The sequence below is a fragment of the Daucus carota genome, chromosome 5 (assembly GCF_001625215.2).
Source record: "Daucus carota subsp. sativus chromosome 5, DH1 v3.0, whole genome shotgun sequence".
In the NCBI taxonomy this organism is placed as follows: domain Eukaryota; kingdom Viridiplantae; phylum Streptophyta; class Magnoliopsida; order Apiales; family Apiaceae; genus Daucus; species Daucus carota.
Window position 1 is genome coordinate 5,224,986 of NC_030385.2, and position 12,587 is coordinate 5,237,572.

General features: G+C 35.1%; 1 protein-coding gene across 1 annotated transcript; it reads left to right on the forward strand.

The window, feature by feature from the left end:
- Nucleotides 1-5,397: 5,397 nt before the first annotated feature.
- LOC108219722 (peptidyl-prolyl cis-trans isomerase Pin1) lies at nt 5,398-9,512 on the forward strand. Its single transcript, XM_017393223.2, has 2 exons — nt 5,398-5,940; nt 9,211-9,512. The coding sequence occupies exons 1-2, from the start codon at nt 5,415-5,417 to the stop codon at nt 9,333-9,335; spliced, it is 651 nt and encodes a 216-aa protein (XP_017248712.2). The 5' UTR covers nt 5,398-5,414; the 3' UTR covers nt 9,336-9,512.
- Nucleotides 9,513-12,587: the final 3,075 nt, after the last annotated feature.

The window sequence follows — 12,587 nt, forward strand, 5'->3', positions numbered from 1 at the left end:
TGCTTTTTAGGCTTTTCAGCATAGCTTCTCCTTGTTCTTATTGTCCTATCTTTCGGTGCTAATTATTTTTCTCTATTTTCTTTCCTGGCTTTCCTTTGTTAAACCTCCAAGTCATAGGTTCTTAGTATTTCATAGACTTCGTCCAGAGAAACAGAGTTAAGATCACATTGATGCCTAATGATAGAAGTTTGTGTGTCTCATTCCTCATGTAGTGATCTGAGAAACTTTTTATTTGAGTCTCCGGTTTTCTATTCTTTTCCAGCAAGAGATAGGTTATTGAGTAATGTAAGAAACTTATCATATGATTCTATGAGATCTTTATCAACATGTGTCTCATACCTCTCATACTCCTGAATAAGATGTGCTCTTCGATTCTTTTTCATTGCTTTAGTGCCTTGACATTGAACCTCGAACGTATCCCATATTTCTTTTGAGGTTTTGCATGCTATTACTCGATTAGACATGATAGCATCCAAACTGTTATGAAGAATGGATTTTAACTTTGCATCTTTAGGGACTTCAAGCTTCTTTTTCTCATGTCATCTCTGCCTTCAACTTGTGCATATAATGTTCTGGTGTAGTTCCTTCTTGAGGGACCAATTTCTTTGGGACATTAGGACCATCAACAATTTTTTCAATGAAGCCATGATCAACGGCTTCAAGATACATCATCATATTTACTTTCCAGGTTGGGTAATCAGCCATGTTGAGAACTAGAATTTTGATTGCTTCGTGTTTGGTTGTTGATATTCTTGATCATTTCTGATTGAAAATATCAGCCTGCTCTGATACCACTTGTTGCCCGAGATTTAAACAATAAACAAAGTGCGTAATAACTCTATTGCTAAGGGAGAACGTCAAACTAATATTAACAGGCAACCAATAATCAGATCAACCCAGCTCTTATTTATATATAAGAACTGTTACAAAACTCTCTCAAGAAACTAATCGTTCTTAAGAGCTGCTCGGTTACAATGATTTCCCTCGTGTTGTGCATACATTTGTATAACCTAATGTCTGTGTTTATATATACTACACAGCTACGTCTATCAATCACAAGATATTTTCTATCAATGTTTATCTATTTCTATGTATATCATGGATGATAGTTAATTTCCCTATAAATTTGCTGTCAAGAATAAATCTTCTTCTATTTTCTTCCAAACTCAGTCTTCAGCTACTGATAATACTTGATACTGATCAAGTATCCACATAGTGACGTTCTCTCATCAGTTCCCGATGCAAATTTTAATTTCTATCGACCGTATTGTTCATTGTTGCTTCATAGTGATGATCTCCTGATGCATTAATGAATCTTCCTATGTAACAGAATCTCCAAGTATCCCATATTTCTTTTGAAGTTTTACACGCTATTACTCGATTAGACATGATAGCATCCAGACTGTTGTGAAGGATGTTTTTGACCTTCGCATCTTTAAGGATTTCAAGCTTTTCTTCTTGTGTCATCTCTGTCTTTAGCTTGTCCACATAGTGTTCTGGTGTAGTACCTTCTCGAGGAACCAGTTTCTTTGGAACATGAGGACCATCAGTAATTCTGTCAATGAAGTCAGGATTTGTGGCTTCAAAATACATCATCATCTTTACTTTCCAGGTTAGCTAATATGCCATCTTGAGAACTGGAATTTTGACTCCTTTATATCTGGTTGTTGACATTCTTGATCGATTCTGATTGAAAATATCAGCCTGCTTTGATACCACTTGTTTCCCGAGATTTATCACAATAGACTACACGGAATAAATCTAGTGTTTAATGTTTAAATATCAAACTGATATTCGTTAATAACCAATAATCAAACTCAATTGCTCTTATTGATTTTTAAGTGCTAGTTACAACGATTTCTCTCGTGTTATACATACATTCGTATAACCTAATATTTGTGTTTATAAGCTACATCTATCAATCACAAGATATTTTCTATCAATATTTATCTGTTTCTATGTATATCATGTAAGATAAAGTATTTTCCTAAAAATGAGCTGTCCAGTATCAGTCTTCCTTTGTTTCCTTCTTTGCTCAGTCTCTAGATACTGATATTACTTGATACTGATCAAGTATCCGCATACTTATGCCCTCGTATCAATTCCTGATATGCATATAAGTTTCTATCAACTGTATTGTTCCTTATCGTTTCATAGTGATGATCTCCTAATGCATTAATTAATCTTCCTATGTAACACAACAACTTTAGATCTCCAATTCATCGAGGGCTCTTTTTTCTGGTTCTCTAAGCATTTCAACAAGTAAGCCCTCTGAACTCCCGTTTTCGTTAAATGCCTACAATGCACACTTCGTATATGTTGTTCTGTTACATATCTGGTGCGTATTCCCTGTAGGGTTGCGACTGTCAAGCTTACCTTCTCAATCTTTTGTATAAGTACGATATATTGATGTTTGATGGTACATTGGAGAATGTTTAGAGAGTATGAAACTTTCTGGATAAATGAATTAGGTTCCATAGATTGTAAGTGCCCCTAGAGTTCTGGGAATCCCTTAGAACAGTCTTCGGCCCTATGCATATGTTAGAACAATCTTCAGACCTTGAGATCTTTCTGTCTAATTAAGAACCATCCAGTGAAGTCCCGGTCCAGCCCTCTGTACTCGACAATCCTTTATTTCTCCCTCTTATCTCTTCTTTTTCCTCTCCGAGTACATGGATGATGTTTGCTTTCTACTGATTGCAGACTATGGATCGGTCTTCGGGTATCGTGGGGACTTCTTATACAGCATGGTCCACTTCGCTGACACCAAAAAGTTCTTCGTGACGAACATTCCTTCGGTCCTGATCGAGGAGAAAGTTTTCGCCATGAGGGACAAGTTTAACATTCCCGAATCCTGGTTTTGTACCCCGCGAACAACCAGGTGGATCTTATCTACCACACCCCCGATACTGATAATGGTTTCGACGGTGTCGATATATCGAAGAGCGAGTTCAAGTGTGGATTCCGACTCCCCCTCTTACATTTGTGAAGAAGCTCCTGAAACAGATGCAGATAGCACTCGATCAATTAGTCTTGAACAGTTTCCTCTACATCAACTCATTTCAACACAGGTGTCTACGGCTTGGGATCGAGCCTCGACCAGCTCTTTTCTAGAGTTAGTACGACTTTAAAAATAACAACAAGAGTAACGGCTTTTACACTATCGGTCGCCGGCTAGATCATCCGGATTGTTGTCAAACCCAAACCAGTATTAAGGGATCCCATCACAAATGGTTCTATATCATAGGACATTCCCTTCACAAGTATTCAGTCTGAAGGGAAGATGATCCGAGCAGAATTCTTCAGCCCAATCTGATGGGCGATGACCTAGTAGATAAAGGCGGGGACAGGAAATCGGTTTTAAACTATAAGCATCTACGGATCACTACATGAAATTCGCTCACTTCGAGAACAATGAGCCGAAAGAAGAGGCCTTTACTCTATCTGCTTATTCCTTTTAAGAGTAATGGCGAGAGTCAGACTTGAGGCCGATCTCCTAATAGAAAGATGGCGCTCGCTCTCTGAGGGCATGGAATGTCTCATTTTTTGTTCAGAATCTCCATAGTCATGTCTTTGTTAAATTCTTCGGCCGAATACGGCAATTGTAGTTTAAAGAGCGGATAACGCTGGTTATCCGTTCAAGTTTTGCTTCTCTAGAGAAGATGAGAAGCTATTGAAGGGACTTTCTCTTGATGAATCCATTCGACCCTGGTAACCTTCGTAATTAAAGCGTCAGAACACTATAGCAAGCTCATCAAACAACGTTTTTTAGCTTTCTTCAGGATTTGGCCTGAACTGTTCGGCAGAGTTGGTTTCCTTCGACCCAACTCTGAACCCCTTACCTGGTCCCGGAAGGACTTGAGCCTTCCGATTTATTATTATATAAAAGCTTTCCAACCAAGCCTGATCACCATCTCTCCTATGATCGGAATAATTCTCCTTGCCCAATGGGTCTACATCCATCTCTAAATGTCGTAGTTGAGGATGAACTGGCGAACTGAAGTCACTTTCGGAACCCGTCGCTGTTTACAAGGGCTTCCATTCAAAACTTATAACAATTCTCCCTCCGACATTTCTATCCGATTCTAGCACAATTGCGATTGAAGTCACTTTCGGAACCCGCCGTCGTTTACAAGGGCTTCCATTCAAAACTTATAACACTTCTCCTTCCGACCTTTCTATCCGATTCTAGCACAACTGCGGTTAGTGATTCTATCACAGCGGACAGAGCAAGAGCAGTTTTTTATTCAACAATCTAAGGAGTCAATTCCTTCAAAGCATAAAACCTACATTGAATTTTTGTTGAAAAAAGGTTTGGGCCCGCCGCTTTCACAATCGAAAGTATAAACTTCATATTTTGATAAGTCTCTAGGAGTCATGTTTAACCTTGAATACTAACAACATGTTATATACTAAATTAAATTAATATATTAAATATTATTAATTATCATATTAATCCAATTACTCCTTCTCTAGCTAACACTTTCATCGTTTAATTTTTATTTTCAAATTTTATATTGATTATCTAATTTCGAATAGAAAGAGCCGGAGTGAGGGTAAAATTAAATAATTTTGTTAGGATTGTATAATATTGTTATGAAGAAGAAGAAAGTCGAAAGAGGCATGAAAATTTTTAGGTCATAAAATCATCTCCAACCATACAAAACCCTTAGTTAAAAGGTGAGTTGACATACCAAAAATAAAAAATATAGCCAAGCTCTTGAAATTCACAATCCAACCAAACCATCTCTTGTCTATAATTTTAGCCAACCTACTATGGATGACTATATTTATCAAACTCCTGTAAGAAATCTGTAAAAAGATTACACATCATTTCTTATCATATTGAACTAATATATTTTATTTTAAAAATTTAAAATATTAATAACATACTATTTTTAGATTATTGTCAACTAATATAGCCAATACCATTGAAGCACAATACCTTACAGGTTCAGGAAATTTTACATATACAAGTCTGAATTTAACCAAATATTATATATAAGAGCAAGTCCAATGCTAGATGCTATATATCTATTGCTATTGCTATAATATAGCATCAAAAAGTGTTTTTTGGTGCTAAAATAAAACTTGAACTCCAATGTTAAGTTCTATAACTAGTTTCAAATTTAACCAACTCATTAACTTTTACCTGTCTTCTATAAATTTTATTAAATATCTCAATAAATTCTTCACTTTGGAGTTGATGTGGCAACATGGATGAATCCATCCTTGATTTCAAATATAGAACCAAGGATGCATCTATGCATGGATGCATCCAAATATACCACTCCTTTGGAGTTGGTTTTTTTACTTTTGATCCTATAATATAGCAATAGAAGCAAGTATAGCATTGGAGTTGCTCCAACGTTGATGTGGCTTGTGGGGGTAAGTTTGTGTACCTCATTCGTATTATGCACTTGACTGCTTTTGACAAAACTCAACCGTTAGATCTTTTAGATGGTCCTGATGCTCCTCTCTGTATACCCGATCCCCAACTTTCTTTGATGCCCCAAATTGTCAATTACTCGTACTACTTATTTACTTTTTGTACCATACAATCTCTCGCGCTCTCATATATCATATCGCATCGCGTCTTTACACCCACACAAGCGACAATAGAGGCCGATCGGAAGCGCAAGAAGACTCCGATCTCATCTGGAGATCGAACGGCTGACAAGAAGAAGAAGAAAATGTCGTCCTCATCATCTCACGCTGACAAGATTAGGGCTTATCATATCCTAATTAAGCACCAAGGCTCTCGCCGCAAGGAGTCGTGGAAGGATCCTCAAGGCAAAGTTATACGAAACACTACTAGAGACGCCGCCGTTTCGCAGCTCAAATCCATCCGCGACGACGTCGTTTCGGGAAAGGCCAAGTTTCAGGATGTCGCCACTACTCTTTCTGATTGTAGCTCTGCTAAGCGCGGCGGCGATCTAGGTCTCTCTTTTTATCCTTTTTTTAATTACAAGTTTCTTCATTTATCCAGAATTTTGGTTATTTATCTTGTTTATGAGTTTTAGTGGATATGCGTACTCTATGTTTGACAGTTGTGGATTGGTAATTTGGTGTGTTGCATACGTACTTGAGTTCGGAGAAAGAGTTTAGGTTTTAGCTGGCTTTTGTTTTTTTTGCTGCGTTTATTTGGATTAATTGTTGTGATTTACTCAAAATTAGTTGTAACTAGAAAGTAGCATATTAACAATTGCTTGTGATTTGAGTGATGGATTCTCTTTGTGGAGAAGAGAGTGTGAGGACTATGATTGACTAATGTGCCTCCACTACTACCCTTTAGAGCGGCGCGCTTCTGATCTAGAGAGGCCTGAGGCACGTCTCAGGCGAGGCGACTGACGAGGTACAAATGGAGAGAGGGACAGTATTATTTGAGCCCTAAAAGCAGACTGATGTCGTAAATAACTATCCCATATATAAATTCAAGAAAGGAGAAGAACTCCTGATCTGTTATGTACCAGTACCTTTTACTCAGGAAAATCATCTTCATTGCAACTCTGTTGCGACCTGCTTAATCTTCTCAAGTCTCAACACCTCATCTAATTTTATTTTCCATTTCTTCAACTCCGTGTACAAATTTAGTGATGACCTTGGTGATGACCGGTCTATGATTTGCTTTTAATTTACAAGGTCGATTGTTGGATATATTTGATTATTTTGTAGGGCCTGGGCTCCAGGAGGGGCTGGCGCCTCACGCATCTCTCGATTTTAATAACATTGGTTTGCGTGTTCAGGAGGGTTTTGCACCTCATGCATCTTTTTTCTTTTAATAAACATTGGTTTGCGTATTGATGCTTTAAGATACCGAAAGGTATGGGCTAGGATCATGGTATTAGTTATTTCCTATTTAATTAAAGTCTAAAATAGAGAAGTCTAATCTCATAATGCATGTGTTGTATAAATTATAATGCAAGAATATATATGTTCTAATTTATGGTTTACGTAATTATTCAATATTTTAGCATGCAATATACTGTTTAATTTTTTTTGTTTAAGTGTTTGCTACATTCATTCCATGGTAGAAGATAACGTTGTAATATTGTACAAAAAAAATCAATCATGTTACACTAATATATGTTACATGAAGATGATAATTATTATTTTCCGAAGATGTAATGTATGAACATAAATTACTACTTTCGTTTAATAATTCCATATCGATAAATAATTAATATAATAATAATAAGCTTGTTCCAAAATAAAATGTACATGTAGTTTGATTTTATTTATTTGGTCATACTTGTGGAAAATAGGTGGCTAAAAATAATATACTTGACATGTCAGGCATTAAAACTCAACTATAGTTATATTTTTTACAAATTTTAATCATATTTAAAATTTAGTTGGGCTAAATTGTGAAGATAAAAGATCAACAATTAAATTTTAACGAAATAAATAAAAAGATGGTTGTTTTTGTGGCTGATATCTTATTTTAACAATAATATTTTCTTAATAATCAAGATTTCAGAATAAAACGTGCACTTAATTATAATTATGAGTGTTACTATGTTAGGCTTGTAGCCGCCTTATGAACGAATGATGTGGCGCTCTCTGATTGGACAATTCAATTCATCTTTCATAAACAAGATCTCGTGGATGTGGCACTTTCCAATTGGACAATTCATTTACCCCCTTGTTTTTGCAAAATAATTAATTTCCTCTTCATAAACAAGATCTTGTGTACTCTTTCCTCTCCCAAAAAAATAAATACACCTAATTGCTTGTGTATACACGCATATTAGTGACAAAAAAGGCAATTGGAAGAGAAAGAAGTCTCCGATCTCATCAGGAGATCGAGCAGCTGGCCGAAAAAGAAAAAGTCGTCATTGTCATCATCAAATGGAGACATATCGTATAATTGTAAAGCACAAAGGCTATGGCAGAGATATTAGAATTACTATGAGAGACAGTGCTGTTTCGCAGCTCAAACCAATTGGAACAACGTCAAAGATTTATTAGATTATCTTGTGTTTCTAAATGAAGTTTATTGATTTTAAGGCCTTATATTTGTTTATTGAATTTCTACTGAATATGTTCGTGCTATGTACTTGCTCTCTGTTTAACACTTTTAATATGTCAATTGTATGCTTACCCGAGAACAGAGTCAATTCATATATTGTATTGTATGCTCACTTGAGATCCGAGGAAAAATTTTAATTTTAGCTGGTATTTGTTTCTAAATTCTATTGTTGTAGATTATTTGTTGTTATGTGAATTATGATAATTAAATTTTCTTGCAACTAGAAAGTAGCATCTTTGTGGAATGAATATCTTTGCGTAATTTGACTAATTGATTCTCTGTGGTAGAGAGAGCCTTTGACTGGAGGAATAGGATTGACTTGGTTTTGGTTTTGTAAAGCTGATGCCTGGAATTATTTCTTAGATATCTCGGTTTGTAAATGGTTCTATGGTCTTCAAGGAGAAGGACAAGCACTATAGTATAAGTTGTTTCCATTTTAAGTACTGGTGTATTCCGGGATAATACTAGATGTATTTTAATATAGATGTATAATAATCAAAAGGATAGATATCGACTCCATAGTAGAAAGGGTACTGTTGATATACTGTATTGTGAGTTTTGTATGGTAAGTAGCTTCAGCTGCTGAACTTCTGCACAGCCTACACCAAGTGACTCTCATTGGGTGGACATGTTCTAACGAGTTGTTACTAAAACTACTTAATAGGGACTACTGGAAACCTGTAGAGAAAACTTCTACATGTATAGTTATACATCTCTCACAAGCAGTGAGGTTGACTATATTATACACATAAACTTATCAGCTGTTATTTGGTTCAGTACATTTCATGTTACATGTACTTGGCCTTTTTTTTGGGGTGAAGGTTAACCCTGCTTTACTCTCACTCATCAAAATTTGTGGTTTTTACTATTTTATGGAATTTTGACAATGACCATATCTTATACCAGTATTATTACTGAAGCATTTTAGTCTTTTATGTTGGATTTTGCAGAGAGACTTCTGAACTCCATCTGTTCTATTTCATGTATATTATGTTAGGAACTTATGTCAGAATCTGTTCTATGCACACATCTATTCCACCCTGAAGAAGGGAATCTTCAAATACTTAAAAGTTAAAAACAACCTTGTGAATTATGTTATGGCGTTGAAACATGAATTAGTTATATGGCAACCTTTGTTAAACACGAATAAATGTAATGAAATGAATATGTACATGCAGGTTACTTTGGAAAGGGTCAAATGCAGAAGCCATTTGAAGAGGCGGCTTATGCACTGAAGGTTGGTGAGGTGAGTGACATTGTGGAAACTGATAGCGGCGCCCATATTATACTCAGGACAGCTTGACAAGTGACCAGACACTCATATTATACTCAGGGCAGCTAAACAAGTGACTGAGTCTCCCGAAGTGTATGCTGATTAATCACTGAGAATGTTCTATTCTATTTGTTTGGAATTATGTAACTTGTTTACATATTTGCAAGTGTTCTCTGACCTTATTTAATGAATTTCTGCTTTTATATATCTAAGATGATAGTGATACTGATTACTGAGTACTTGATAACTAAGAAAAGTAGGTATGGATACAAATGAAAATCTGTCTGTCTTGCTGATGGGAAATCTGAAAGTGGTGAAGGCAGAGGCTAGTTTTGCTGTGCTATGTTTTAAACTATGGAGTCTGATGAACAGTGTCCGAACTATATGTACAGTATGTATAGTATGGGGTTGTTCCTTTCATATTTAGTGGCCCTGTTAACCTTTCCTAGTCTTAGCCGTAGACATAATATTTAAAATTTTTATCCATATCTATTTATCCGACAACCTTTCCCAGTCATAGTTTTCGACATAATTTTTGGTTTATTCATATGATGTAAGGTCTGGTAAGATAAAGTGTGCATGTCATTTGGTAACTTGGCACTTGTCAGTAGAATCGTTCGAACGGGTGGTTTGGCATGACTCCGACCGCAAAATGTGAGTCTGATACGGGTTATGAACACTGAAACTGTGAACCTTGCCGATGCATAGCATGCACTTGTCAGTAGAATCGTTCGAACAGGTGGTTTGGCATGACTCCAACCGCGAAACTCGAGTCTGATACGGGTTATGAACGCTGAAACTGTGAACCTTGCCGATGCATAGCATGTTGAACTGGTCCGGACCGGCAGGCACGCATGCCATGACGTCTGATTTAAATCAGACTCGTATGTTACAAGTAGATATAAAATATGATTATAAAGAGAAAATGCCCATAATCTAATATTATGATGAATGAAGTGTCCAAATTATCTATGAGCAGAATCAGTGTCCTATATAGTATATACCCAGTCAGGCACACATAGCACAAATGTTTGAATCCATCATAATCTTATACATAGTCCTGTATTCATGCTACACACATAACATAAAACATATACTCCCTCCCTCCGTCCATTAGAATCTTTACCCTACCTTTTGGCACACATTCTGAGACTCTTACAAAATATGGTTTCATAATGTTTTTTTTTTTAAAGTTTTGAAAAAAAATTTGACGTTTAAACATTTATTCAGAAAAAAATAAATTAAAAAAACGTTATTGAACTATATTTTATAAGAGTATCAAAATACATGCAAACAACGAACGTAAACAATCTGCTGGGACCGAGGAAGTAACAAGCATTCCAAACATATATATATATATATATATATATATATATATATATAGTTAAGTTCAATGGAGACCACATTTTTTCTGGAGACTTGGAGACCACATATGTTCTGCAAGTAAAATATTTCATAAAAACATTGCAAAACGTATAATTTTACAAATCATGTTCTCCGAAATCATTATTACATTTAAAATCTTGAATATCATATAAGTTTTACATGTAGAACATTACAAAATGTTTTGTTCTATGAAATATGTTTAATTTGCAGAACATTTGTTCAACTTGCAAAACATGCATTATCTACTTATTAAACATTGATGATCTTCAACAATTTTAATGAATACATGATATTTGTAGAACATATTTTACAAAATAATGTATTTTACAGTGTTTTGATTGCAGAATATACGTGGTCTCCGAGGTCTCCGATAAAAATGCGGTCTCCATAGAACTTTCCTCATATATATATATTATTATATACACACGTTAATCATGCAGTGTACAATCAAATAAATTAAGTTTATTATATGCTAGAATGAAGGCGCTATCTTATAACAATATAATTGATGATCTCCAGTGATTAGTCATACCGGTACATTAGAAAGAGGGGATGATACTGTGAAGAAATCGGGAAAAATGCTGGACAAGTGAAAATCAACTAGAAACAGATGAGATAAAGAAGATTTGATGAAGTGTGCTGTGATTCAATACAAAAGATATACGCATTTACATGATGCGTCTTCTATAACTACACATCCTCGAGTGGCGTGTACAATATTTGCCTTAGAAAAGACACTCTAATGATACACACGCATTTGTGTGATGCGTGTTCCGATAGTTTTATAAAATTTCTTTACATCTTACAGTTATTTTGGTCAGAGTTCAATAAAAATCCATTATAAAAAGCCATTACCCCAAAGAGAAATAATTAATTTTTCTTGTACACCATACAAAATATCAGAATTAGATGATAGTATTTAATTTGAAAGAATCGAGTCTCATTAATTTATTTAATAATGAAATAATTTAAATTCGAATAATTTCTAATTTATCAACAAATATGTCTATTAAAATGAAATAATTTATATTCAAATGAATTCTAATTTATGATCAACAGTCATAGTTTAATAATTATTAATTTGTTGTTAAAGTTTAGTAACAAATATTTTAGTAGAATTAGTATAAAAATCGAACTAAAAAACCCCGTCTAAACCGCCCTTCTAGCTCGCAGTGCTGGTCATGCACGACATGGCCCATCTAATAATAATACCGATTTCATGCCTGGATAGAACTATATGAGAAGTGAGAACCCTTAACGTACTGATGCGAATTTGTTTCTAACCTGAACAAGTCCAGAAGTTGTAGTCTGTAAGCTGTCTACGGACTTAAACTTGTCAAGAAGGAAATTTCAAGTCGTTTTAGGAGCTGTGCCTCACAATCATTTTTGTGAAATCGATACAGTTTCATGACATTATGCGTATCAGAGGTATTAGAGTGGGGTGTTCTTCGAATACCAACCAACCTCCTTTATGCCTCATCTAAACTTCTTTATTTCTATTGATTATATCTCTATTTTCAAAGCTACATCTTCATGTAGTGTTCTCTTTCTATTAGAGTTATAATGCTACTATGATTTATAACCTCTATAAACGGAATTTGCTGAAAAACCAAGTGGTTGTTTGTAAAATAAAGAGAGATGCTGAAATTTTTCATTTTTGTAGTGATATGATAGCCAAGTATATATAGACGGTTACATGATAATGTTTACATATGATGATAAGGATTATAACAAAATAAGATGAAGTGATAAATAGTACATATAATATTTTATCTACAGCTATACAAATTTGATACAAATGCTAAACACCCTCTCATGGAATGTCGTCGCTGGCTGTTTGCATCTGATAACTCTAACACTTCCCGTCAAGTTGGAGTAAGGGAAGAAATGTCAACC

Excerpts from the sequence above, each read along its gene's own strand:
- LOC108219722 (XM_017393223.2), top strand. The coding sequence starts at position 5,415 with ATGCACTTGACTGCTTTTGACAAAACTCAACCGTTAGATCTTTTAGAT. Across the intron at positions 5,941-9,210 it reads TAAGCGCGGCGGCGATCTAG|GTTACTTTGGAAAGGGTCAA; the intron begins GTCTCTCTTTTT and ends ATGTACATGCAG.